The sequence below is a fragment of the Cavia porcellus genome, unplaced genomic scaffold, assembly GCF_034190915.1.
Source record: "Cavia porcellus strain 051 isolate PalLab524CR breed Dunkin Hartley unplaced genomic scaffold, mCavPor4.1 scaffold_11, whole genome shotgun sequence".
Taxonomy (NCBI): Eukaryota; Metazoa; Chordata; class Mammalia; order Rodentia; family Caviidae; genus Cavia; species Cavia porcellus.
In genome coordinates this window covers 13,310,682-13,338,321 of record NW_026947494.1, presented here as the reverse complement: position 1 = coordinate 13,338,321, position 27,640 = coordinate 13,310,682, and the positions used below count along the sequence as shown (strand labels likewise).

The 27,640-nt window shown below is 49.8% G+C and overlaps 1 protein-coding gene across 1 annotated transcript in view; it reads left to right on the top strand.

Moving 5' to 3' along the window:
• Retreg1 (reticulophagy regulator 1) overlaps window positions 1-27,640 on the top strand; it is a 125,224-nt gene that overhangs the window by 15,258 nt on the left and 82,326 nt on the right. Inside the window, exon 2 of the mRNA XM_023563754.2 lies at window positions 23,254-23,360. Within this exon, the coding sequence (XP_023419522.2) occupies window positions 23,254-23,360 (107 nt within the window). The remainder of the gene's footprint in view (window positions 1-23,253; window positions 23,361-27,640) is intronic.

Sequence of the window (27,640 nt, the reverse complement as noted above, 5' to 3'; positions counted from 1 at the left end):
AGGCACTCGGGCTTGTGAGGAGGGCCTGGGTCTGGAGAGTGGGCATGAAGGGGAGAAAGTTCCGTGGGGCCCATTGGGTTCCTCACAAGGAGCTGCTGGTCAGAGCTGCCTCAGGTCTCCTGTGGGTGGGAGAGGTCACAGGGCGCTGTGAGTTGACAGGAGCCCTGGAGTGGTGGCTGATGTCCTCCATTCCTGCCTGGCCCAGAAAACCTCAGGTGAGGACCCCAAGGCTTCCTGAAGAGACTCAGTCAGCCCCACACAGACCTGATTTTTTTATGGCCTCAAGGTTAGAGATGCCAAGATGGCGGCTCTAACGATAAGACACCGTGCCAGGCCTGTGCTAGTATTGTAATTCACAGCCACCGTGTTGGGAGTACTTGTCCTATGCACACCAGTGGAGTCTCTCATGGTGCCTGGCAGGCGACACACGGGTGAGGGAGGCAAGGTTTGCAGCTGGGGCCCGCAGGAGTGACCAGGCTTGCTGAGGCACGCCGCTCATGAGCAGCTGGGCTGCTTTACAGGTCGGCACTTTGGCCACAGGCTTGCCCTCAACTGCTTGCTGGTTGCTCTGTCCTGGTGCTGCATTGGCTGGCCTACTTGTTCAGCATGCTTTGCAGGGCGCTTGACAGAGGAGGTCTATTTCTCTGTAGTTAATCCAACTACTGACTGAGAATTCTGGAATCAGACTCTGGTGTTTATCATTTCTCAAACTTTAGATCTTCAGGGCAAGTTTCAGACATTGTTTTTGCCTTTTGTACTTGTAAGATCTGATGCTTGCCAGAAACCAAACTGTGTGTGGCTTCTGGTGCATTCTCTGGTGGGTGGAAGGGATCAGCATCCTCAGCGGCGCCCCCTGGAAGCCGTGGAAGGCTGCTCTGGCTGGATCTTGAGGGCTCTGCTGAGTTGCACCCAGTAGTGTTGGGGAGTTGGGGGGATGAGGGGAGCTTCAGGCCACCTTCCTTGCTCTACAAAATAGTGTGCACTCCTACAGTAAGCCATGCCTGTATGAACCCAGGCAGAGATGCATACCCTGGCTTTGGTAGTCAAAAACAGGATCCTAACGTGTTTCTGGGATGCACTGAGATGACAGGATGTCACTGCTATTTACATTTTAGGCTGGGTTTGGAGCTTACTGTGACAGCAGTGACAGTTTTTCCCCTTGCCAGCTTTCAAAAGCCACCCTGGCAGTTTTTCTTGCGTTGTGCCAGTCTCAGATGTCCTGGCACGGTGTCTGAAATGAGCAGATCTCAGCCAGAGAATCACGGGAGAAACTGTCAGTCACCTGCAGCCCCAAGCCGCCAGCTCCTTGAAGGCACAGACCCGAATCCAGCATCCAGGCACACGCTGGGAGATGGATGCCTTTTCCAGTGATCGAGTTGCCTGAGCTCTGGGTGTTTTGTTGGTGGCTAAGGCTTTCCCAAAGAAGAAACATCCATGTCATGAAACAAAGGGGAGGGAAACCTTTGTTCTGGTTTCGCCACCTCATGTTATAGATGAAGAAATGAAGTCCCAAGGACCTTTGGTTTTGAGGTAATGACAACGTGACAGCTGTCAGAGGCTCCTGACCTGTTTTGCAGACTCTGCTGCCTGTGAAACAGCGAGTGTGATGTAACACGGGAAGCAAAATAAAATGGTGCGCCCGAGATCTCCAGCTCCGGCCCTGCTGTTTTGTAGGTCAGTGTGGGAACTTGGCTGCGGTGATCCAGATACAGCCTTGGGAGTCCTGGAAGCAGTGTATGGACAGGTGCCCTGTTCTCCGCCAGCTGAGCTACGGGTTTCAGGCTTTGCTGAGACCTCAGGATCCCCCCACCCCCACCCCATTTCCCTGAGAGGTGAGTCTGCACTTGCCAGCAGGGAGCACTTTTCCTTGCTCCAGGACTGATCAGTGGCCGGTGTGCTGCCGCAGCTGTGTGACCCGAGGTGTCAGGCTCATGGGAGCGCAGGCTTCTCTCAAGGATCACGGCTGAATCCATCCTGGAAGACCTTTGATATGGGCAATGAACTCTTCCAAGGAAGCGATTTCATGCACTCCTAATGACAACCCTCACATGCACTGAAGCAGCGCCAGGACCTGGTAGAGCGGTCACAGCCGCTTTGTTCGATCTATTAATTTTCACAGCAACTGCATGAAATCTCTTGATAGAGAGGCCCTAACTCTTCTCGTAAAGCCCTTTCCCAGCTCTTGCAGAGAACACAGGGTGTCTGTAAAAACATTTTATGGGGCCTCTATAAAAGGAGCCTTAAAATTCAGAACTTCCTTGTGAAACTAAACCGGAACATAAAGACAGAGGTGAAAGACGGCCACAGGGGCGGCACAGAGCAGGGGCCTGGTGTGCGGGCTGCAATGCTGTGGACTTGCACTTGGCCAGTGCCCTGTCCGAGGAAGGTCACCCAGGCCAGAGGTGGCTTCCTGTCCAAGGCTCAGGTGTTCATGATTTGCATGTACCCACACCTCTCTGCAGGTGGAGGCAATGATTCATGAGCCAAAGCAGAGACATTGTGTGACACATGATGGTCCTCCTGTAGTTGGGTCCCTGTTCCCGATTGGCTGTGTCCTGGGACATTGACGACAGTGTGGAGATTTCATCCGTCTTCTTGGCATACCTTTTAAATCTCAGTTCCAAATACCTTCGGGGAAAATTAGAAGCAGCTTGCATCATTTTGTTATTCACAATATCAAGAACTTGTGGAGTCGGTGTGGTGGTGGCTTGAGGCCAGCCTGGGATACACAGTGAGGTCAAGGCCAGCCTACACGGTGAGACTTTATGTCACCCCTCATTCCCCCAGAAGAGTCCATCAGTCTAGGACTCTCAGCTTGATTTCCTGTCTCTCCATGGTCCACTTCAGGACTGTGCTAGCCAGAGGGCCATCGCCAGATGTGGCCTTTTGACCTTTGGCCACCGCGGTGAGCACAAATGTACCTCTTTGCTTTGTAACTTACCCAATCTGTAGTCTCTGTAGAGACTGACACAGTGAGTGAGTGGAAGCCAAACCTTGTGTTAGAGACACAGTCATCTGAACCCCTGGCCAGCCCTGCTACCTGTGGTTTCCCAGTGCATCTTCAGGAATGGACGCAAACCTTCCTGCTCCCGGTGTTCTGTTTTCCATTACCCAAGCTGTTACTATTGTGATCATGTGCTTTGGAGAATTCACGATTAACAATCACAATGGACTGTGTGAGTGGTTAAAGAACGCCGCTCATCAGGTCTTCACTGGACGGACTGAATGAGCAGTGCCCAGGGTCCTCACTGAGCATCTGCCGTGGGCAGCAGCGGGGTGGGAGACGGTGAACTGGCAGGTGAACCATTGAGTGCAGCTCGAGAGCGAGCAGAAACCTCACTCCGAGGAGCCCAGTTCGATTTCCAGCTGCTGGGAACCTGGTGTGGGTTTTCCTCGCCCAGTGTGTCTGCTGAGTGTGACTTGCACTTGGATTTTGAGTCAGGAACTCACTGCCATGCTGGTGCTAAGCCTTTGAGAACGAACGCCTTTTGGAAATGACTGATGCCTTTTGGATCTGTGGATGTAAAGGGTTCTGATGTAGCTGACCCCGTGACCGAGGACAAAATATACGGTGCATGTTTGCATTTTAAAGATTTCTTACAGTAAAAGGCACAGTGCCTTGAACCCCCCTCACATTCCCTCCTCGGCTTTGAACACACTTGTGCTGTTGTTCAGGCCACTTCCTCCTGAGCAGGGTTTTGTTGTTTTTTAATAAAAAGTGTGAACTTTTTATTCTGCCAGAGACCCGCAACCCCCTCACACCGAATCCTGGCGATTGCAAACCCGTGTAAGGGATTCTTAGAGGCAGCCCTGGATGTCGCCACTTTGTACTGCGTTTCAGTTGAGTGTAGCAGCGCTCATTTATTTTCCTCCTCCTCCTCTTCTTTTTCGTCTTCATCTTTTGAGACAGGATCTGGCCATGCAGTTCAGGCTGGCCTTGAGCTCACTTTGTAGCCCACCTTGGTCTCAAACTTGCCACAGTCCACCTCCCGAGTGCCGGAATTCCAGGTGTGGGCCACGCCTGGCTCCTTATCTTGCTGCTGCTTTTCTTCCCATTCCTCTCCCTGCCTTTCAAGCCCTTTTCCCTCCTTATTTATGAAAGCCTTGCTTTCCTTCTCCCGAAGCAGTTCTGAGAGTCCTTTTTTGTGAGGGGTTTTTTTTTTTACAAGGTGTGATTAAAAAAAATACGATGAGGGAGGGGAAGGAGAAGTGAGAAATAATTAAGAGGTGTTGTGTGCAGGTGCGGGCTCCCCGTGAGTGCAATCACTGTGTCCTACAAATGTGAGCTCATAAAAATAAAAAAAAAAACACTACAGTGAGCTCTGCTGCCAGTTGCCGTCCGGCAGAAAGGCAGGCTGTTCCTTGTCCACCCAGTCACTGCATCTGGCACCCTGGAACTTCGGACCCCTCCTCAAAGTCAAAATGGCTATGAAAGGGAAATGTTTTAAAGTGATTCTCCACATCAAGGCGACCACAGCGTTGCAGCTGAAGATGCTTGTGAGCGAGGACTTCCAGAACTGCCCCAGAAAGGGACAGGAATGATGGGAAAAGTATGTTATGACAACGTGCTTCGTTTCTGTTTTTAATTTTAACTGTTTAATTTTTTGATGTTTTTGAGATAAGGCCTCGCTATCTTTTCCAGGATGGCCTTAAATTCACTTTGTAAGCCAGGCTGGCCTCAGATGTGGGGTGACCCTCATGCCTCCCACCGTACCACACGCCTAGTGCTGTGTTTTGTACTGGAATGGTTGTTTTAGAGTTCAGCATTCCCTGTAATTTTTTTTACCACACATTTTTTGACAGAAGGCCTGTCCGCTGGGCTTTTCTCCGTGGTTTTAGTGAGCACAGCCTTGCACCTCGGCCTGCTGCTCTGCTCTGTGTGAGCTGTGCATGGGGCCGAGCCCTGGGCCACCCCAGGCTCCCACACCCGAGTGAGCTGCAGTCATTTCTGGCTGAGCCGAGGCCTCTCTGAACGGTGCAACCCCACAAGCCAGGTCACCCGCCGGCCTGCAGAGCCTCCTGGAGGCTGTCACTTTTATACTTTTGCTCCCTGTGCCTCATTGTGTGGTCCTTGTTTTTGTCCAGGCCTGATTTCTCTGGGCTGGGCGAGCTCACTGGTGCTAAGTCTTGGATGTGTGTGTCCTGCCTGAGCTCGGCCAGGCCCTGCACCTTGGCCTCCCTTGCTTAATAACAGCGAGTTGGTGATTGCTTGTACATATGTTGGACACATGAGTGTGATATATGTGTGCACCAAGTGGTGAACGTGTAGCGTTTCCAATAAACCTGTTTTTTTTTTTTTTTTAATTGGTACTGGGGATTAAATGCATGACCACTTGCTTGCAAGGCAGGTGCTTATGCCGCTGAGCTAAATCCCCAGCCCCCAACCCGCGTGAGTTTTAAATTGTGTGTGTAGGGCGTTTGGTGTCTCCTGAAACACTTCTGGTCACTGTTTCCCCTGTTCTTCCTGTTTCATAGCTACTTTTTGGGGGAGTAGCGGAAAGTGCTACAAACAGACGTCTTCAGAGACTCACTTTTATTCTGCTGTTGGCCCTTAGGGTGAGCTTGGGATGGTGTCCGAGACATTCACTTACAGGCTTGCTGGGCTGAATCGGTCGATTTTCTATTCTGAGCCTGGAGTGTTTCCCTGTGTTAGTCTGTCTTCTCCCAGGAAGGAAGCATTTCTAGCTGGGCGTTGTGGTGAGTGCCTGTGATCCCAGCATTCTGGGAGGCTGAGACAGAAGGATTGCAAGTTCAAATTTAACCCGGGAAGCTTAGCGACATAACAAGACCCTGTCTCAAAATAAAGAAAATAAAAATGACTGGGAATGTAGCTCAGTGTGAAAGCCCTGTGTTCAGTCCACAGTATCAAAAAAACAAAACCCGAAGAACACTCTCCCAAGGATGAAGTATGGAATTTTTACCCTGAGAGGTCATTTCTGAAGCAGCTTGGTGACTCGCATCTCAGCTCGACCTTAACTTCCTGTGGGCTGTGCTTCAACTGGAGACCTCTTTCCCTTAGTGTATTTTCCCTTTGCCCAGTTTCCTTAAGTTTTATATTTATTCTGTGTTATAGGAGATACCTACTCTCTGGGTTGGATTTAGGTATAATAGAAATAGATGTTCCCAGAGGCAGACTGGTGTGTGTGTGTGTGTGTGTGTGTGTGTGTCTGGGGAGAGAGCTTCTAGCCAGATGAACCTAAAACCAGCGACGTTATCTTTCTGATCTATGGTTTTCCTCATTTGTGAGATAAGAAAAGTTTGGGTAATGCCGTCATCCCCTCCGAGAGTAGTGGTGAGGCACTGGCAGACAGCTCACCCGGAGTCCACAGCCATTAAAAGAGATTCATTGTCAAGCCAGGTTTCCTGTAGAATGTTCTGGAACCACAGAGTCTAGAGAATTTACTGGACTGGACCCAGTGGGCAGCTATCATTTCATCCTCATTCTGTGTATGTACACACAATGTCTGTCTTTCCCTCTCTGTTTGTCTTCTCTTTTAATATGAGCCATGGGAAAGAACCAGCAGGTGTTTTCCCACCTGGGCTGACATAACACAACCTCGGGCCTCAAGGTGGCCCTGACACTCAGGCCCACCTGGGGTGTGGCCACTGGCACCAGGTCCAGCTGGGAGGGTGCACCCGAAGCTTCTCTTCACCTCCCACTCTGTCTTGCTTGGTACAGCTGCACCAGCAGGGACCAGAGTCCTCAGCTGTGAGCTCCCCTTCCCAGGGCCACTTGTCCTAGGGACAATGGCCAGGGTCGTCTCTAGTCTGTTCCCTGTGTCCTGGAAACTGTGAAGACATGCGTCCCTCAGTAGGTCTGGCTTTCCTGTGACATCTTGATCCTTTTGCCATTGGATGAGAAACAGATGAGTGACATTGTCCAGACATGGGTACTGAATACAGGGTTCCAGATGTTCAGGGACATCTGTAAGGGTCCCAGGATGGGGACAGAGAGCAGTGATTGTCAGTGGCTTGGTCAGCGAGGCTCCTTCATACTGATGAGGACTCTGCACTTAGCCTTCAAATAGGTGGCCCACTAGGGAGGCACAATCACTGATTCACTGCTCAGTGTATTTTATGCTGTAGGCTTTGGAAACAGCTTGGAGTGTGTTTCTCTTATGTGTTCATTTGGATCTAAGGTAGGGTGACCACAGAATTCATCGTCTAGACCAAAGTAGGTCAGGGAGCAGTGTCAGCCAGGATGCCATGGTCTCTCCGATGTCTAGGAGCTTTCTGATGTACCTAGTTTCCTGTGGCCCGTTCAGTTGTTCCAGCCCCAGTCTCATTCTGGGTACTGAGTCGCAGCCCAAGAGAATACTTGCTTTTGCAGCCGGGAGTTTGGGAGGAGCAGGGTGGACAGGGCATGTTACCGAGCCCATTAACCTTGACTTTGAAGTTGACCTTGGAGCAGGCTGTGTAGATGGTCTAGATGCATAGTCTAAGTTGTTTCCTTTCCAGAGTCAGATATTGAAGTCTTGACTTCTGGTACACTTCAGACTGTGACTACATACTGGGGACAGAACTTTTAGAAAGGCAGCAGAGTTAAATGACGTCACGTGGATGGGTCTTCATCAAGGACACTGGGGAAGAGCATGCATAGAGGAAAGGCTCTGTGAGGTCACAGATGACTTTGTGCAAGGCAAGTGACAGGCTTCAGAGTGCTGGCACAACCTAAAATCCCAGCACTCAGCAGGCAGAGGCAGGAGGACACCAAGGTCAAAGCCAGCCTGAGCTACACAGTGAAATCCTGTCTCTAAACAAACAGAAATCTCTCCCAAGAAACCAAAGCAAGAGACAGGCCTCAGGAAAAACCAAATTGCTAACCTCTTGGTCCTGGACTTCTAACCTCTATCACTATGGTAAAATGAGTTTTTGGGGGCTGGAGATTTAGCTCAGCGGCATAAGCGCCTGCCTTGCGAGCAGGCAGTCGTGAGTTCAATCCCCGGTACCGATAAAAAATGAAAAAGACCAAAAAAAAAAAAAAAAAAAGAGTTTTTGGCCATTTGATATGTGATGTTACCTTGGCCTGCAAGGTGGAGAGAGCCCAGATGTTGTTCTTGGAAGTCAGTGTGAACCCTTCTGAGCCCAAGTACGCGGCCAAGAACGACCATGGATAGGACGGTTCGTACACAGCGGTGATCAGGTTCGTTTCCTTGGCAAAGGTTTAGTTGTGTCGGGGTAAGTGGACTCCGGGCAGGGGAGGGCCAGGCAGCCAGGGGAGAGGAGGAGTCTGTACCTATGCCTGTGGGCCGGAGTCCGGTTTTTTGTATTTTGGTTCTTTCAGAGTAAAAGCAGTGGGAAAACACGAGAATCTTCTATCATAGCTGTGGTTGAGCCAGCTGCCCCAGAATGGCAGAGACGGTGAATTCCTTTTTGGGGCCCTGTGCAAGGTCAGGCCCATCGGCATGGGCTGCAGCCGGCTGTGGGTAAAACACTGAGTATGGTGGCCTTGCCCAGTGAGCATTGAAAATGATGCTCAGTGGCTCTGGAACACCTGGTACCAAAGATTGATCAGTAGAGCAAAGCTGGACACAGCGGGACCAGAGCCATGCCTCGGATTCGGGAAGACCCAGGTTATATCACCTCCCTCGCTGACAGGCTGCAGGATCTGAGACACACTGCTCCAGCCTCATTCACTGGTGGATACAGATCGTCTCTGTCTAAGTGCATCCTATTGTTTAGGAACACTAGAGATGGGGATGTGGAAATACCTAGTACCTGGCAGGGCCTCATGATTCGCCAGCTTCTGTCTTTCTTGGGTTCTCCCCGTGATGCTGCATGGAGTTCATTAATGTCTCCTCCCTCTCCACTCTTGTCCCCAACAGCCCTTCTCCTTGGGGGCCTCTGGGACCTGTCCTCAGGCCCTGTTGAGTGTTATGTCCCCCCAAATTCTTATACTGAAATACAATCCCCAGGATGGTAGAAATAGCACATGGGACCCTTGGGAGGTGATTCGTCATGAGGGTAGAGCCCTTACCTTTGAAATTAGTGCCCTCATGAGGGAGGCCTGAGAGAGACCTCTCATCTTTCCCTCAATGCCAATGCAGAGTGAGAAGGTACCACCCACCAGCTTTGCTGGAACCTTAATGTTGAATTTCCAGGCTTCCAGAGTTGGGAGAAATAAATTTCTGTGGCTTATAAGTCATCTGGTCTATGGTATTTTGCTACCATAACGCAAAGCGACAGGCATCACAGTATGTACACGGGTTTATTTATTTAGGAAGAGGCCCCAGCTAAGTGTGCTGCTTGGGTCACGTACATAGCGGGAATCAGGAAGTGAGGCTGTGGGATCAGGAGGTGTGGCTGTGGGAAATACCCAGAGGGCTCTGCTGACAGTGATCCAGCTCCCAGCTGTTACCGTGGATTCTATAGTTCTAATCTGCTGGGTCTGCAGGGGGCCCAGGCATCCATATTTTTAAAAAGGGGCTCAAGTAATTCTGGTGGTGATAAGGAAGTTTTTAGAAGACCTTAGCTCATCAGTGCCTGAACTTAAAATGAAAATACCAGCTTGGAGGATATGGAGGGGTTCTGTCCATGCAGGAGCAGCTGGGGTTCAGCCCCCAAACTTGTAGGTTCAGGTGGGGAAGACACACAGGACATCTGCCGATTGTGTGGGAACCCCAAGAAACCTGCTGCCATCCCTAGAACTTCCTCGCCTTCCTATGCTTATTTCTCTCATCTCCTCTGCTGTCCCTTGGAATTCCTTTCCTCCTTCTGGCCATCGTGTTTCAGTGCGTGACTTTGATTCTTGTCTTTTTGCTTCCCGTGACTGGATCTGGTCATAGGAGTTAGGTTTTTACTCGCTGGTATGTCAGCCAGGGTGGGTTGCAAAGGGTGACTTGCCCACCCTTTGAGGATGTCATCTTCCCCATCATGACCAGGTTTGGTAGAAGGCAGCAGGCACTGCACTGGGCAGACAGCCAGCTGGTACTTGGCAGGTCACAGTGTTGTGGGAAAATCCCAAGCCACGCCCAGCCGAAAGGAAGACTCTTGGCACTGAGGAGATGAGAAGGCAGCAGTGTTCAGTCTACACCAGCAGACCGTTGTGGGATAGTTCCTCAAAGGCAACAGCCCTGAGTTTACAGAGAGCTTAGTTTATATGTAATTTAGAGGTGGGAACTACAAAGCAAGTGACAGAACATTGCTTAATTGCTTACATACCTTGAGTCATATATTGACTGGCAGGTTAGTCTTGAACAGATTTATTGAAACAAAGGAATTGTTTATCATAATATAGAGCACTGGGAACAAAGGGAGGGAGCCCTTTAGAATGAGCAGAGTTAAAGGTGTCCATGATCGGCCTGGGGTGCCTTAAGGCGTGGACATTACTTCGACTCAGTGCTCATCAGAGCTGTGCAGCTGGGCTGCAGACACTGTCAAGGTCAACTGAATTCAGCAGAAGCAGCAGGCCGGAAACATGGTCAGAGACCTCCAACAGATCATGCAATATCTATCAGTTTGCTATTTTATAAACGTGTTTATACATTATAACTGTGCCCCTGCAGCAGGAGCCCCGATGCTGCGCTGGGATGACTCATCTCAACACCCCAGAACAGAGAAGCAGAGAGGCTGTGTCTGTTGTCCCTGCCTTGACCCCAGGGACTTGGTTCCACTCCAGTCCGCCCTGGCTTCTCCCCTTTGTGCTCAGGCTGCACACAGAGCCTCCCTGCAGGCCTGGCTGACTTGGGCACATTCCCTGAATTCCTGGGATTTTCAGGACCTGTTTCTACTGGAACCAAGCCGCACTGGTCCTCCAGGGCAGGCCCTTTCTTATAGCTGCTGCAAGCGGTGGTTCCCTGCCTTTGATGTCTTCCAGTCTTTCTGGTCTCTTTTCCCTGCAGAAGGATCCACTTCCCGCTTACCTCTCGGGCTGTCTGTTCACTCTTTCTCTGGTCACAGTCAAACAAGGTCTTGTCTCATCTGATCTGTGACCAGCTATCACTTGATCTTGCTCCATTTTATGATAAGGTACTCTCTCTAAATTATCTGCAAGTATATATTTTGTTGATTTTTTAAAAGAAGTAACAAGTATCCTCTTGCCCAGCACACATACATGTTTAACCAGCTCTGCAGAGATCAAATGTATGCTACAGTTTGAAGGGTTGTGATTTACTTGACAGCTTTTTCTTAATGGTTTGTAGTTTAATTTTACAGTGGAAACTAATTTTTCAGGATCTGTATAAAAGTGTTCTGGGTTATTTTGCTTTTTTAAAATTTTATTTTAAAGAGGATAGAATCAAGAAAAATAAAACAATAAAAGCAATCAAAACAAATCAGCATAAGTGACACAGGATTTAAAAACAATACGAAATTGACAATGGTTACCTTAATGGCTCTCAATGTCTGCAGCAAAATAGCTGTAGATACCTTTAGACATAGTAAAAATCAATCTGAACAGAATAGAACCAAAAAAGGAAAACAATGAATGCAATAAAGGACTTCAAGACAATTGTAAATCCAAAATGGCTACCACATGATACTTTGTTATTTTTGAAATAGCTGCCCATGCCATCAGATATAACAAAATCAAACAAGACCAAACAGAATAAAACCCAACCCAACAAAACAGTGAAAATGATACAGGACTTCAGAAACAAGACAATATGAAATTAACAATGGCTGCCTCCCTCAGGAGACCCCCCCCCCCGCCCCGCCAGATGCCACCCTGCATACTGTTACCCTCTGAACGATGATCAGACCACTGACCCTAGACCTGCAAGGTCAGTGAAACAGCAGAACGCCACAGGCATCCAATCGCATTTCACCTCCAAGGCTATCACCACAGCCTGTGCTTCTTCGGATCAGCTGGTTGCTTACTGGAGCAGGGGAGAGGGGATTGACTTTTGTTTGCCAGCCTGTGTGCCAAAGGGGTCTGGCTGTCTCCCCTCCCCCCCCAGTGGCCTGTGCATGGTGCTGGTTCACAGGGAGGGCTTGCTTCTTGGTGAATCCTTGTTCTCTCCCTGCTACAGTCAACAGATGGTGCTGACTCATGGGGAAAGACTGGGGTCTGGCTGTCCCCTGCCAGTGGCAGCCCAGCATGGCTTGGATTTTCTGATATTAAAGTAGTGGACTGCCTTCACACTTCAGAGGCTCCTTATATTCCGTTTTTGAATGCTATTTGGTGTAAACCCTTGTGCTTTATGAGATTCCTGCCTTGATTGTCAGAGCCACTCCAGACTCAGAAAGCCAGCGCACACCAAGGACTTCTCAGGGCTCACTCAATGGTCATATACGTTTTAGTAAATGGAAGCAAAATCCCACTTTTAGAGTTCTGTGTTGAAGGTTAAAAGCAAATAATGCAGAACATCATTCTACATCAGAACCATGATGGTTCTAATGCTTTTATCCATAGACTTTTTCCCCTTCATTTTTGCTGTATAAGAAATTTGGCCTAAAAGAATTAAGACATCGTATGTACCTGTACCAAAACCGAGACTAAGCATGACCATTATGTACTGATAAAAAAGTAACACGGTAAGAAAAAATACAAAAAGACATTTGCCCTTGGGGACTTTGGGGAACTCACTGGGATGGAAAGTTAGCTTCTGGGTCAGTTGGAGCCAACCACAGGCAGCCTTTTTTTGCAGAGGCTGCCCTCCTGCTTGGACAGGCCTGTTTGGACAGGCCGCTGTGACCATGTCCACTGCTGACCCCAAGCAGCCACCTCCAGGCCCCATGTGTACGTGGTCCTCCCAGATGAGCAAAGGGACCCGCAGGAGCCCGGTCTTGGCAGGGGTCTGGGTGATCCACGCAGGCGAAGCTGAGATGCTGCATTTCCGGGGAGGAGTTTAGACCCTGGCCCCTCATTGGCTTGCTGAGTGCCTTTGAGACTCAATGCCCCAGCTCTCCAGGGCTCTGTGGGCAGCCAGTGCAGACTAACCTTGAATTTGTCAAAGCCTCTAATTTAATTTAACAGGAACATTTTCTCCTGATTCCTTCTCCTCTTTTGTGCTTTAGTTTTTGTTTTATTTGTTTGTTTAGACAAGGTCTCACTATGTAATTCAGGCTGGCTTCGAACTCACAGGGATCCTCCTGCCTCAGCCTCCCAAGTGCTGGGGTTCCACCTGTGCACCCCCATACCTAGGGAAACCTTTCTTTTTCTTCTTCTTCTTCTTCTTCTTTTTTTTTTTTTTGGTACCAGGAATCAAACACGATCCTGTACTTGCAAGGCAGGCGCTTATGCCGCTGAGCTAAATCCCCGGCCAACTTTTCTTCTTAAAATCCTAGCACATGCTGAACTAGAAGCGGTCGAAGTGTTCCTGGACCCTTTTCTGGCCTAAGCAAAGGGTCAGCCTTCTCAGTTTCTGTCTCCCTGGTCTCACTGGTCCTCCTGTATCTATCTTCTCCACCTCCAAGCACCTGTGCTGTCTCACTCCTTCACTGCCTCAGGGGTGGGAGAGAGAGATGGGTCTCATCCACCACTGTTCCCCAGCATGAAAACAAAGTTTCACAGTAAGGCCACTGAATCTGGAAGTGGAGTAAAAGAAGCTGCAAGAAACAGACAACCACTAGCACCCCCACCAGACAGCAAGACAGGAGCAATCATAGTGACCCAGTAGAAAAGAGAATCACAACTGACACTGCACCAGGGTGACTGGAAGTCGTCTGTGGGCTGTGAGAATCGCAGGACCCATGAGTCACCAGAGTAGCACGGAGTGGTTTTAAAGCTGTCTCCACACTGACTGAGCCAGAGGAGCAGCAGCCCCTGGCTGAGAATAGGTGCGTGTGGTGATGTCCAGTCCCAGCAAATCACGGCGTGAGTCTGAGACACAAGGGGTGTCATGGCCTATTATAATTCCAATATTGAATATTGTAATTCTGTATAATATTGTGATCTTTTTTTTTTTCATCTTCACAGTCTAGAAAATTATCTTTGTAATCCCATGAAAATGTTATCAGAATCCCAGCGAGTTAATTCAAATCTACCACTTCCAGTGCGACCCACAGCGAGAATAAAGATACTAAGACATATTTACAGCTATGAGCAGCCAGAGGGTCCTAAGTCTGGTCCAGGTGCAGATGCATGGAACAAAGGCTATAATCTCAGGCATCACTCAGCATTTATTATCGTGTGAAGAAGCAAGTGGCTCAAGGATGAGTGATGGTGAGATTGGCGGGAATGACATGAGGTGAGCTGGCCAGGTGGAGAGCAAACACCTCTGCAATATGCAGAGAAGGATGTGCAGAAAGACCAGTCTGCATAACCTACTTAGGGTAGCATTTAAATGTTTTTTTTTGTTTTTATTGGTACCAGTGATCGAACTCACGACTGCCTGCTTGCAAGGCAGGCGCTTATGCCGCTGAGCTAAATCCCCAGCCCCAGCATTTAAATGTTTTAGGAGGCTGTTACTTAAGTTTCTGATATGTAAACTTTTATGCCCTGGGAAGTCATAGCCTCTTAAATTAGAACTTGTATCCAATTGACATTTTGAAGCTCTGCCATCCAGCTGTATTCAACTGTTTATGGGGAGCACGATGTGAAGAGCCAGGAAACTTGGTTGGCCTCAAGGACTGCATGTCAGTACCTCAGCTAGCCCTATTTGCATTGCTTGTTGAGGGAGAAGATAGCATAGCCAGCTCTGTACACATCACACATGGAGACAGAGTTCAGTTTAATGAATGCTGAAGCAATTGTTCTGCATTCAAGGGAGCTGCCCAAATCGTCTCCTATAATTACCCTGTGACTTTATCTTGTAAATCATGTAATCAGCTTATGTAATGTTGGCCAGCTGTGATGTGCATGTTTATTATAGTTGGCATATGTAATATATGTCTGCCCTGGTTTCCAAAAGCTTGAGTATCTTTGGCAGGTGAGTCACGTGGTGGGTCAGACATTTACTTCATCTGGTGTTTTGAGGCGGGATTTTGCTCCTCCCTGTCTTAATCCCTGCTGAGTGTACCCATTCCGTGGCTTACCCATTCAGCCAACCCTGCCCTCAACTGGGTTCCCGTCATGGCTTTTCTTCTTCAGAAAATTTTCAGTTCCACAAAAAAGGCCACTAAGGCCTGGGGATTTAGCTCAATGGCATAAGCGCCTGCCTTGTAAGCAGGTAGTCGTGAGTTCGATCCCTGGTACCGATTTAAAAAAAAGGGCCACTGAGCCTCATTTTTATTCAGATTAGCTCAGGGACCAGGGCCACATCAGTAGATGCCAGAACCACAAACATTCAGAAGCTTTCCCACCCATTTCTCAGGCTTCAGCTATCAGAAAGATCTCTCTGTAGGCTGAGGGCTCATTCTAACCAATCACAAGAAAAAAAGCTAATGTACCTTTTTAAATTAAGACACCATTTGTTTCCTAAAAGCTGAGATTCTAGCTGATATGGTGGTGCTCGGGCTGGGGGCTTGGAGCCCTGGCTGGACCCCACCTTCCCTGCCACTTGGTCCTGGCCCTGCCCAGCCCCCACTATGTCCCTCCCTCCTTGAGTGACATCCAGGGCAGCAGCTGATGACACTGGTGGCAGAGGACAGCCGTGAGTGTGCCCCCATGGCTGGTGGCTGTGTGGACCCTCAGGGGGTTGGGGCATGGGCCTGTCACGTCCTGGGTCCAGGTCCTGGCAGCACCCTGGAGTGGAGGTTGCACTGGGTTGGCCTCTCGTGTTGGTCTGGGTTGGGGTGACAGTGCCTGGGGAGAGGACATGTCTGCACCTGGGGAATTATGAACCTGAGCTGAGGGGATGGTGTGTGGGCAGCACCTGTCTTCCGAGGCTGCACCCCATCTCTGCTCTCTCAATCTCTCAGGTCCCCTGTGACCACAGCCACCCAGGGACAGCTGTGTTCCAGGGTTGCCTCCTCCTTTTCTTTCTCCCTCTCCTCCTCCTCCTTCTCCTTCTCCTTCTCCTTCTTTTCCTTCTCCTTCTCCTTCTACTTCTCCTTCTCCCCTCTTTTCTTTTTTTGAGACAAGGTTTCACTGTGCAGTTTAGGCTGGCCTTGAACTTACTTTGGAGCCCAGGCTGGCCTTGAACTGTAATGATCTTCCTGCTTCAGCCTCCCAAGTGCTAGGACTGTAGACATGTGCCAACACACCCAACTTCTTCCAGGGCCTTCCGATGGCTGTGTGTGGCTGTCTTCACCACAGCCTGATCAGCCAGGTCACCCTGAGCCTGATTCCTTCGGGAGGGTCTGGTAGTGTTCAGTTGGTCTACACAGGAGTGTCCTATACCTCAAGCATGGTTGGTGGTGGCCCAGCGCATGGCCACTTGTAGGCACCCAGACCTCAGAATGCAGAGGGTTGGCAGGTTGCTCACAAAACCCCCGTACTGTGAAGAGGCAGGGACAAGGACACAGCAGCAGATTGGTCACGCTCCCACATCACCAGGTGCTGCTTAATGAATCTGGGTCACTGCTAATGGAGGAGGACAGGGCCCCTGTGCTGATCACTATCTTTGATCAGCTGTGCCCACGAGTGCTGATGAGCCTCAGATACCGACTGCGTGGGTGTCCTGAAGCTGACGCGACTGCTGCCACCGTGTACTGTCACGCAGGAGTGCAGAGCATGTCCCATGGGCCACACTCAGCCTCCAGGTTGCTGGTGAGCTCGGCACCCACCTGCGCGCGGGCCCGGCTGTGTACCAAGAAGGCCACATTGATGGGAGTTGAAAACGAGAGTCCGTGCAAAATCCCACCCATGCGCGTTAACAGGAGCTCGGGTCCCCGTGGCCTTAAGTCAGAAGCAGCGGGGGATGTCCTGGGAGCTGAGCAGATGACCCCAAGTTCATCAAATGGTGGGATGCGGTGCTGTGGTCAGCATCTGTGCACTGTGCAGCCACAGAGGTGTGAAGAGCAATCCCAGTGCCTGTCGTTGAGTGAGGGGCTGCACCAGGAGGAAGCTACACTCCTCTGAGTCCACCGAAAGAGGCAGGCCGTGGGGTGGGACCGAGATCCGAGCTGTGAGGAGGGCTTCCTGGGGCCGCGTGGGCCTTCTGTGTGCAGCTCCAGTGCAGACACAGGAGGTTAGGGGATTGTCTAAGGCTGTGGGAGACCCAGCCCGGGGCGAAGCCCCGTGGACACGTGGGCTCCTGTGAGATTGGTGAATCCGCAGGGGTCCCCCTAATGGGTGCCCCGAATTATTAATGCAAGGTGTGAGTGTTGGGATGCAGTCTGCAAAGGAGGGGAAGGCATGGGACCTCTGTCCTACCTGCTTAACTTTTCCATCATCAACCTAAAACTATTCTGAAAAGTAAGAGAGGTGGCACATGCTCATCATCCCAGCACTCCGGAAGGCTGAGGCAGGAGGATTTGCAAGTTCAAATTTTGCCTGAGCAACTTGGCAAGACCCTGTATCCAAACAGGAAAAAGGGGCTGGGGTGCAGCTCGGGGTTCAGTCCCAGTACTGGAGAGGGGAAAGGCTGTGAACGATGATAGCACTGGTAGGTCTTTTCAGGTGATGGCAGGCAGATGAGGTGGCAGACACTTGGTAGAGTTGAAACAAAACCAGGCTTGCCGGGTGTATGGCTGTAATTCCAATCCCTGGGAGGCTGAGGCAGGAGGCTCGCCACGAGTTCCACGGCAGCCTAGGCTGCATAGTGACTTTGAGGCCAATCTGAATTACATAGCAAGACATTGTCTCAAAAACAACGAACAGAAGAACAGAACAAAAACCAAAACAAAAGGCAAGGCAAGCTGTAGCCGGGTTGCCTGCACTCCCATTGAAGTCATCTCCCTTTGTCATGGAGCCTTGAGACATTTCTGAGCCTCTCTTTGCTCATCTGTACAGTGGGCATCATGGTAGTGCCCTCCTCTCAGGGCAGGAGTGTGTGTAAAACCTGAGTTGTCTGTGCTCTCTGCTACTTTATTGAACCGCAGCTCGGCTTGGAGGGCAGCACTTGAGGCCATACATTGAGGGAGACAGAGTTGAGGGGAAGGTGCTCTCTGGCCTTCCTCGGCATCTGCTGCTCTCCAAGCTGGACTTTGCTTATGTCCTTCCCTTCAGCCCTATCCTAGATCAGGGCTGTGTGGGCGGTCTGCTATCCAGGCCATCTTTCCTGAGAGCTTTCTCCAACTTCTGTGGGGTTTGGGTCCCCCCGACCCCATGCTCTGTTCAACACGAGGGGGTCTGGCTATGGTCCCAGGCAGTGTGTGCTGGCTGGCCCAGCTTCGGTCATCGGCGTTCCAGTGGCTCCCCAGGCCCTGATCAGGGCTCCCTGCGGGCGACAGCAGCCAGGATCAGGCACCCTGAGAAATGGCTCTGTGGAGAATGCCCACCTTCTGAGGTGAGGCTTGTTTGAGGGGAGCTGGATGCCTCCATCAGGCTTCTTGGGTCAGATGAAAGATAAATGGGTGCCACTGGGGCTCCCCCAGCCACTTGGTGCCAGCATTTCTCAGAGGGTGTGACATCTGAAGTGCTGTTTTTCCTTTTTTAATGTAAAAATTGGTCGGAGGTGATTTTGACTACTTTTTAATGCATGAGATTTAATTTCATAATTACACATTCAAAATCCCTATTTTTCTTTGGGCCTTCAGTGTTTTTGTTTTGTTTTGTTTTTAGTTTGGACAGGATTGCACTATGCAGTTTAGGCTGGCATTGAGCTCACTTTATAGCCCAGGCTGGTCTTGAACTTGCAGTGATCCTCCTGCCTCAGTCTCCCAAGTGCTGGGATTACAGGAGTGAGCCACCACACCTGGCTTGGGCTTTCAAGATTTTTTTTTTTTTTTTTTAATTTTTTTTTTTTGTCTTTTTTGTTTTTATCGGTACCGGGGATCGAACTCACGACTGCCTGCTTGCAAGGCAGGCGCTTATGCCGCTGAGCTAAATCCCCAGCCCGGCTTTCAAGATTTAACTGACAAGATGTTATTTTGTTTGTAAACCTAACAGATTTCGTCAAGAGAGTCTTGGGTGAGTGATTGATTTCATTAGAAAGTTGAGTTATACTCCTTTGAGAATTTATGTCGCTGTTGCAAATGGTATATTTTCCATATCAAACTAAAGTCCTTCATTATCAAAAATGGCTGTGGTTTAACCAAGAGGGACTCAGGGGTCTCCAGCTGAGACAGGGCCACCTCAAGGGTCAGTAAGGATAACGCCAAGGTGGACCAAAACCCGTCGCATGTAGTCAGATTCTTGAGTTTTTAATAACACTAAGAAAAAGGGAGGCATGTGGAGACTTGGCTTTGGGGACTGCCAGGGAGCCTGGCTCACTGTCGGAAAAATCAAGCATTGATCGTGGTTTTCTGGGAGCTCCATCTCCCTGGCTCCTCACAGAACGATGCTGGAAGCTCTTGGGTACAGTTGGTGGCCAGTGCTCACCTGAACAGGGAAGCAAGGCCGGTGCCCTCCGTGTGGGCCCGAGGGACCAGTCCTCACAGCCATCATTAATGGAGCACACACCAGACACCCGGGCTGCTCCTGCTTCCTGCCAGGAACGCATCGCCTGTTTTAAAGGTTTACAGAAGAAAGAAAACGAGATAGATCCAGCTGCCTGTTTACAGGAGAAGGCACACACACGTGTGCTTGTGTATGTACACACACACACACACACACACACACACAGAGCCAGGAAACTGTCAGACTAACCCACAAGAATACAATGAACAAGTCCCAGCAGCAGGGAGACTGAATTGAGCAAATGAGCCTGTTTCTTCTATAAAAGTGCTCAAGAATTATAAAGGACGAGAGTGCAGCTGACCTAGAAATTACGAGAACCCTGAGGATCCCCTCATGATTTTATTCATCCTCCCTTTTCTGTTTCCCATAAGTGTGCAGAAGTGATTGGGGGAAATACGGGTATTGATAGGCTATCTGATGACATTAAAAATCTCAACTGGTGTTTTAGGCATGATGGTATTGTTGTTTGGTTAAAAAAATCTTTTGAAATAGGAAGTGAAAATCTTTTGAAAATGAGAATTGGACCAAGAAGTGCCGGGGGAGTGTGTGTGAAAAAAGAATTAAGGAGTGTTACATCCCGTACCAACCCCCCATGAAGATGTAATCAGTGTGTACTACAAACATGCACTGATAAAAATGAACACGAAGCCTTTGGGGAGGATGGAGGCTATGTTTGGGATTTGCCTCCAATAATCTAGAAGGGTGCAGTGTAGGGGCCACGAATCTGGGGAGTTGTAGAAGCTGGGCATGTTGTACTCTGGATTTTCTTTTTTGTATTTTTTTAAAAAATGTCAATTATCTGACAACCTAAGCCCTCCCTAGTACTTGTCAGTTCTTTTTTTTTTTTTTTTTTTTTTTTGTCTTTTTCGTTTTTATCGGTACCGGGGATTGAACTCACGACCTCCTGCTTGCAAGGCAAGGTGCTTATGCCCCTGAGCTAAATCCCCAGCCCCTACTTGTCAGTTCTTATAAAAAAAATTGAACTCACAGATGTTTCCACGTACTATAAATACATACTAATAAAACTTTTAAGAAGTTAAAAAGGGATTTTAACCTCAAGTCATAAGTCTAAATAAATGTCTCGGCTGCTTATTTTAATGTAGAACCATGAGATGAATCATCTCAAACATTATGCATAATTAAAATACCAACTGAGCACAGGGCTTGCAGATAGAAATCACTCGTCTTGAAGGCTTACTTCTCAGGCGTTTCCGGCTTTACCCTTGGGACTGGCAGACACTGGCTCCCTAGGAGGCCTCTAACTGGGCCCCTACAGTCTTGGCAGTGATTCTTGGGGTTCCTATCTTAGCGGACCGAGGGTGCTTCGTGGCCAGCGAGGCCCTTGGCTGAGAGGCTGCTGGGCGCTTGCCCGGGACAGCCAGGCGACACCCAGAGTGCTCTTTGAAGTTGTTGTGGGAGTTCCCTCTTCGAAGTCCTAATTTATTAGTCATTACGTAATTTATTTTATTCTTGGAACTTGAAACTTCCCCTCCCAGGGTCCCTCACAGCTTTGATGCCTTTGGTTGCTTTTGCATTTCTTTGTGTTTAGTAAGATCCTTCAGGGACTTTCTGGCTGGCTATAAAGAACTTTCGATTTGAGGGGATTCTAAGTTTCCTAGGGCTCTACAAAAAAGACCATTCTTTTCTTTTTTTTTTCTGAGACAGGGTCTCACTATGCAGTTCAGGCTGGCTTTGAGCTCACTTTGTGGCCCAGGCTGGTCCCAAACTCACAACAATCCTCCTGCCTCAGCCTCTCAAGTGCTGGGATTACAGGTGAGTGCCAACGTGCCTGGCTAAAAAAGGTCATTCTAATAAAGCAATAAAGCACTCCAGTCCGGCACTCACAGATTCCCAGCTCACTAGTGGCCCTGTGTCCTGTTATTGAATCACTTTCGATCATAAGTGCAAATCAAATGGGAAGCAGCCCCAGGTATTATAAATTTTAAGGATAATCACTGATTTTTGAAGCGAGTCATACTTCTGTGCATTTAGATACATATTCCCTATTATCAATCACTACCAAAAACTTTGTAAACTGACAGTTTATTATGGCGTGGGAAAAGCCATGTGAGCTGGGCACATGGACAGTAGCAACAATTAATCAGAAATGAGTAAGGAGCTGGAGCTGGGGATTTAGCTCAGCGGCATAAGTACCTGCCTTACAAGCAGGGGGTCGTGAGTTCGATCCCCGGTACTGGAAAAAAGAAAAAGAAAAAAAAAAAAAAAAAAGAAATGAGTAAGGAGCTGAATCCCAAAGAAAACAAACACCAGAGCAACTTGGGTTAAAAAAAAAAGAATTTAAGAGAAAGAAACACGAGTGTGAATGGACGATTGCTGAGGAACAGGTTAGTGACACTCGGGGCTGGGGTTTGGGTTCTCTCTGTCTCTGTGCCTTCCCTCTGTGCTCCTTGGCCCTGCATTCCTCTTGGGAGTAATCCATAAGTAGATAGTGATTGGGTGTGTAATGGTTGATACACTTGTGTCAGCTTGAGAAGTTCAGAAGTTAACAGAGGGACCAGGCAGGGAGCCAGGATCCTTACTTTGTAAACATCCTCATCCTGTGCAAAGGAGGACAAGGAGATTTTGTGAGGGCTACACCTGCCCTGAAAGGGAGGGAGGTGGCCTGTGTACCTTATCAGGAAGGAAAGGGCTTGCTGCCCTGTTTTGTGCTCTCGCTGCTTTTGTTCTGGCTGCTGCCTTGAAGTGTTGCCCTGTGTCATGCCTCCCCGCCTTGGAGCCAGCTGATTTTGGACTGAAACCTCCACAAACAGTGAGCTAAATAAACCTTTCCTTCTTTCATTTTGAGTGTCAGATATTTTGTCTCAGCAATGAGAGAAAGTAACCAAGATAGGTGTGAAACACGCATTATGGAAGTGCCCATCTCATCTCAGGGGACTTGGCAGGCGAGGGCTGGGGCCTGAGGGTCTGTGTTTTAGTGAACTTCCAGGGACCAGCTTGCTGGCAGTTGCAGACTGCTGTTCAGGAAGCACTGCCCTGACTGCTGCTCATTCCTCTGGCCTTGGCCCTGCAGGCACCTAGCACTGGAGCCGGGCTGGAAGCTGGGTCCCCCTCAAGGGAGAGGGCTGTCCCCTCAGCTTCTCCTGGCAGCTTAGGTGGGATCAGTCTCCTTCAAGCAGGTCACCGGCTTCCTCTCTGCCCAGCTCGCCCTCTGCATGGCTCGTTGTTCCTTTTCCTGCCCTGTGCCTTTGGCTGTCTCACTAGCAGCCTGGCGTGTCACTCCAAGCCTGCCAGTGCCTGCTGCCACCTGTCCTGCAGTGTCCCCTGCCGGTGTCCCAGCCCTGTCCTTTTGCCTTTATTTCCCATCAAGGCCACCGAGACTACCTGGAAAGCCATGCGCAGCTCACACTTCCCCAACCCCAATCTTCTCATGTTATATCTAATTTCCTCCACATTGCATCTGCCACTGCCATGCAGTGCCCCCCGTGTGGGCTGTGTGACTCCTTCCTGCCTGCAGTGGCATCCTGAGCACAGCCGGTACCTGGTGAGGATGGCGGCTTATTTACATCCTTCCCTTCTCCTCTGAGTCTTGTGCTGTATTCATGTCGTTTTGGTTCGTCTTTCTGTGAGTTGTGGTCACATCCAAGTGCGTGTTCATCGGCACGTGTGGCCAGTTGTGCAAAACAGAGGTTTGCACTGCTTGTCCGACGGGAAGGCTCTGCGTCCTGGGGACTTCCCTGCCAGACCTCTGCCCCTGTAGCCCATCAGATGGCCCAGTCCACAGGGTTGGTGAGTTTGCAGCCTGTTTTCCCCTGGCAGGAAGATGGGTGGGTAGGCAAGAGGCTGGTGACCTCGGGGACCAGTGCGATCCGTCAGGCCTACTATCAAAAGGTGCTGTTTCTTTGTTAATTTTTTTTAAAAGATGAAAATCCTCACATTAAAGTACTGATTGGTCTGTTTTTCCGTCACAGGTTCCTCGCACTGACTCCATGGAGGGTTTATCATCTCATTTCTGTCCTGATTCTTGGGCGTGTCATTATGCAGATAATAAAAGATATGGTTTTGTCTCGGGAAAGAGGTAAGAAGACTCCATGTTGATGCATGGAATACTCGAGACTGAATTTCTGTGTGTGTGTGTGTGTGGTAGGGCTGTTGAACAGGTGCAAACTGCGATCCTAGAGGCACTGATGCTGCTGCTTGTAACATGAGCATTTGTATGACTGACCCTGTCGGTAGACACAGCTACTGCTACTGGGCAAACCCCCGGTGCGTGTTGGTTTCTTCCTCAGCTTTCAGTGCTGTGTTAAATACCGCTTTGATTTTTAAGTTCACAGTGACAGTAACAGGTATTTATTATATCTTACACAAGAAACTGGGCTATTGGAGAATATATTAGTTCTTACATGAACTGATTTTCTGCTTCAGTGAAAAAAAAAAAAACCCTAGTTAATGAAGGGCTTAAAAATAAATGATAGTGGGCTAGGAATTTAGCTCAGCGGCATAAGTGCCTGCATTGCAAGCGCGCAGTCATGAGTTAGATACCTGGTACAGATAAAAAAAAGATAGTAAAAAGTTTTAAATGGGCTAATGATATAAAGTGAATTAATTTTAAACATTAAATTTAAAAGTGAGAACGTTAGTTGTTTTAAAAATTTGAGGGTTTTTTTTTGCATGATTTACCTATATTGTATATTTGAGTCAAACTCTTCTGTGCTCTGCGAGGCTTCTTCTAGTAGTTGAGCTAATTTGTATAGGTGGGCAAAAATTTAAAAAAAAATAGGAAATTGTATGAATGATTTTTGGAAAGAGTATTTTAATTTACTGTTACCAGGTTTGTAGATGATTCCTTCCTGCTAGCTTTCTTGGAAGGGGAAAGAAATTCATATTTTGCCTGTTAACACATTCCTTGCCCCCATAGATTGAGGTTTTACTCTTGCTTTGAGATAGGGTCTCACTATGTAGCCCAGACTGGCCTTGAACTTGTGGTGATCTTCGGGCTTCAGCCTGCTGAGCCTGCATAGATTGTACTCTTGTGCTCACGTCCTCCCCTCCCTCTCCTCCTGTCCTCCCTCTGGCCTGTGCAGACACCCGATTCCCTCCTGGTCACCTCGGCTGGCACAGGCCATGACCCTGGCTGCTGACCAGTGTGTCAAGGCCAGCAGAGGCGGGATGCCACGTGCCTCAGGCTCTGCACAAGGACTGGCTGGCCAGGCACGGCTGGTCTCGTCTCTACCCTGGTCTCTACCCACAAAGCGGGGTCCATTTTCCTCAGGTGGACTGCAGGGTCCTTGCTAGGACCCCCTTGCATAGCCGCTTGGAAATGTTCTCAGCAGCCCCTGGGCTTGGCAGAGCAAGTTGCCCACAGAAGCAGCACAGCCTGTCTGTCTCCAGCTGCGTCAGAGGTGGCCCTCAGGTGGGCGCAGGTTCTGGGACAGACAGGCACAGCCAAGGGTGGGCAGCGGGGAGACCTGACCTCGGTGTGTGGCCAGGAGTGAGAAGCACACACGCAGGGCCCCCCTCACCCAGCCGTGGGGCTCCGGACCCGCCTCCGTCTGCAGCTTCCAGCTCCAGCACCGTCCGAGTAGCAAAGTGTCCGAGACATGGAGTAATTACCTTCCTCCTGCGGAGTGGGTCTAGATACATACCGCGGTCTCACCGTGTTTACTACCCTTTCCCCAGCCGTAGCCTATTCTGTCTTCACGGAGATTTCTTCTGCATAAATTGTGAAGATTCAGACCTTTTAAGATTTGAGGTGGCAGGGTTGAAAGAGTACCAGCCGGCCTCAGTTTCTACTCCCCTCCCCCTGCCCTATTCTGCTCCTGCCCTCCCCCTCACTCTCCCCCCTCCCCATCCCCCTTCCTCTCCTCTGTGTGTCCTCCCCGCTCCAGTCCCCTTCACTTCCTCTCTTCCTTCCTTTCCCTTCCTTTCTCCCTCTCCCTCCCTTTCCTTTCCCCCTCTTTCATTTCTAAGCCAGGGTCTCACATGCCCCCAGCTGGCCATGAGCTCCTAGCACTGTCCCTTCCTCAGCCTTTCTGGGCTTCCGGCATGCCCACCTCTAGTCCAGCTCTTGAGCCGGGCCATTCTCTGTCTTCTCCATAGGGAAGACATGCCATAGACTGCGTTAGTTTCTCATGACTGTGTAACAAACGACCACAAACTGGGTGGTTCTAAATGACAACTGTCTCCCTTAGCTCTGGAGACCGTTCATCCAAGTCAGAATCTGGGCCAAAATCGAGGTTGTGGGGGCTGCACCCCTCTGTGGGCTCCAGGAAGTGGTCTCTCTCTGTCCTCTCCCCACTTCTGCTGGGTGCTGCCTGGTGTCCCTTGGCTGTGGCCTCAACCCTGTACCCTGCCTTGGTGATTACACCCCTTCCCTCCTGTCCATGTTGCATCTCCCTAACCCTCCTTTCATCAGCGGATACTCGTGTGTTCACCTGAGCCCCAGCATCATCTCTATAACCTAGTCACATCTGTAGAGACTCATTTCCCACCTGGGGTGCCAGCCCTGGCACCAGGGATCACACCTGACCTGCTGGGTGAGGTGGTTCTGAACGCAGCATTTCCGGACAGGAAAAGAGAAAGGAAAACAGCCTCCTCACTGCACTAGCCAGAGCGCCGCAGTCTGTGGCCAGAGCAGCTCTGCTGCCTGCCATGTCCTGGAGAAACTGAGGACAGAGACCCTTTCACAGCCTGGCGCACAGCTGCCAGGAGGGGCTCCAGGTCACACCTGTGGGCTGCTCGGGCTGCTCCATGGCTTCCAGCAGAGCCAGCAGCTGCTCTCCAGATGCCGTGGCTCCTGTCGCAGCAGAAAGGGTGGGAGGACTGGGCTGGCAGGTTGGGGGCAGCTGTGCCTTCTTCCCAGCTATCAGCTGTGGCTGCCCACCTCTGTGGCTCCAGACAGCAAACTGCAGTGACTATAACTGTAATCTCCTGCTCCTCATTTTTAATGCTTCTACCAGATTTTCTAAAGTGCGCACTGTTATTAACTATTGGCACAGTTGGATGACAGAATTTGAACTTCTTAATTCTTTTATTTTATTTTTTTTGGAAGAGATAACCTTGTTATATAGCTCATGATGGGCTTGAACTCAGGGTGATTCTCCTGCCTCCGCCTCCCCAAGTGCTGAGATTATGGGTGTGAGCTGCCATATTTCCCCTTCCCCTAGGCCAAGTCATCAAGGATTAAAAAGTCAAGCTAAAAGCCAGGGGTGGTGGTTAGGCCTGAGCCTGAGCCTGACCTTAACCCTAACCTGTAACCCTAACTCTACTTCTAACCCCAATCCTCTCACCCAAACCCTAACCCTCCAGCCCTAACCTTAGTCCTCTGACCCTAACCCTGCATCCTTAACTGGGCTTTAACCACTTCTCCCTTGTTGCGATGAAGTAATCAGCCCCCTCCCACTCTCCTGGCCCCCAAGCTCTCTATAAGATCAGCTGCAACTGCCCTGTAGCTAGGAGGGGAACAGATGTCCCCTTGGTCCCACAACCCCGGAGACATTTGAAGATATCACCTCCTCATAGCTTCCCCTCTGTCATCTCCACTGTGCCCTTTTAACATACCGGGGATGGGAGCTGGGACCTAGCAGGCACCCAGCCAGGCTGGTGAGCACCCAGAAGCTGGGCTCTGTCACCTGCTGGGCGGCCTCAACTTTGACTTTGGCCTTTGGAAGTACTGCTCGAAGCCCCAGGATGGTGTTTGGCACGCCCTCTGCCCACCCTGCCTGTCTTCCTGTGCTCGGGCCTGGCTGTGGGACTGCACTAGACGTTTCTGCTCAGCCTGTCGTTGGCCAGACTTTCTCCTCCTCCTCGCCTGCTCACTGGCTCCTGCCTGGGCCGGAGACTGCAGAGAGCTGTCCTTCCTCCTCTGATGTCCCTGTGCCCTGCCCTCCTGCTGCACTCATTGCAGCAGCTCTTAGGAGTAGGACAGGTGAGCAGACAGATGTCCTGACACCTGCTTCCTCGCCTCTGCTCTGGAGTCTTTGGAGAAACGCAGTGTGCAGGGCCAGCGGACACTGCAGGAGCTGAGCTTTCCCTGTTCTTCTCCACTCTGAATGCACCGGGACGCGCACCTCCCTGGGTTCTTTGGCTTGCTTTTATAAGCTGCCTGACCCTGTAAAGGTTGAAGCAGCTTGTAAGGAGTGTCAGTGTAAGATTCTGACGGACAGAAGTCTAATCTAGTGGCCGTAACTGAGGGACGGATTTTCCCTGTGCTTACTGGCAGCCTAGACCAAGCTGATGAATTGCACAATCCTGGCTGCCCAAAGAATTAAAGCCAATGACTTTGAGAAGCTTTGTTTTTCTGGACATAAATGTTAAGAAGAATTTGTCACACAGATCTCTGGTAGAAGATACGGAAGA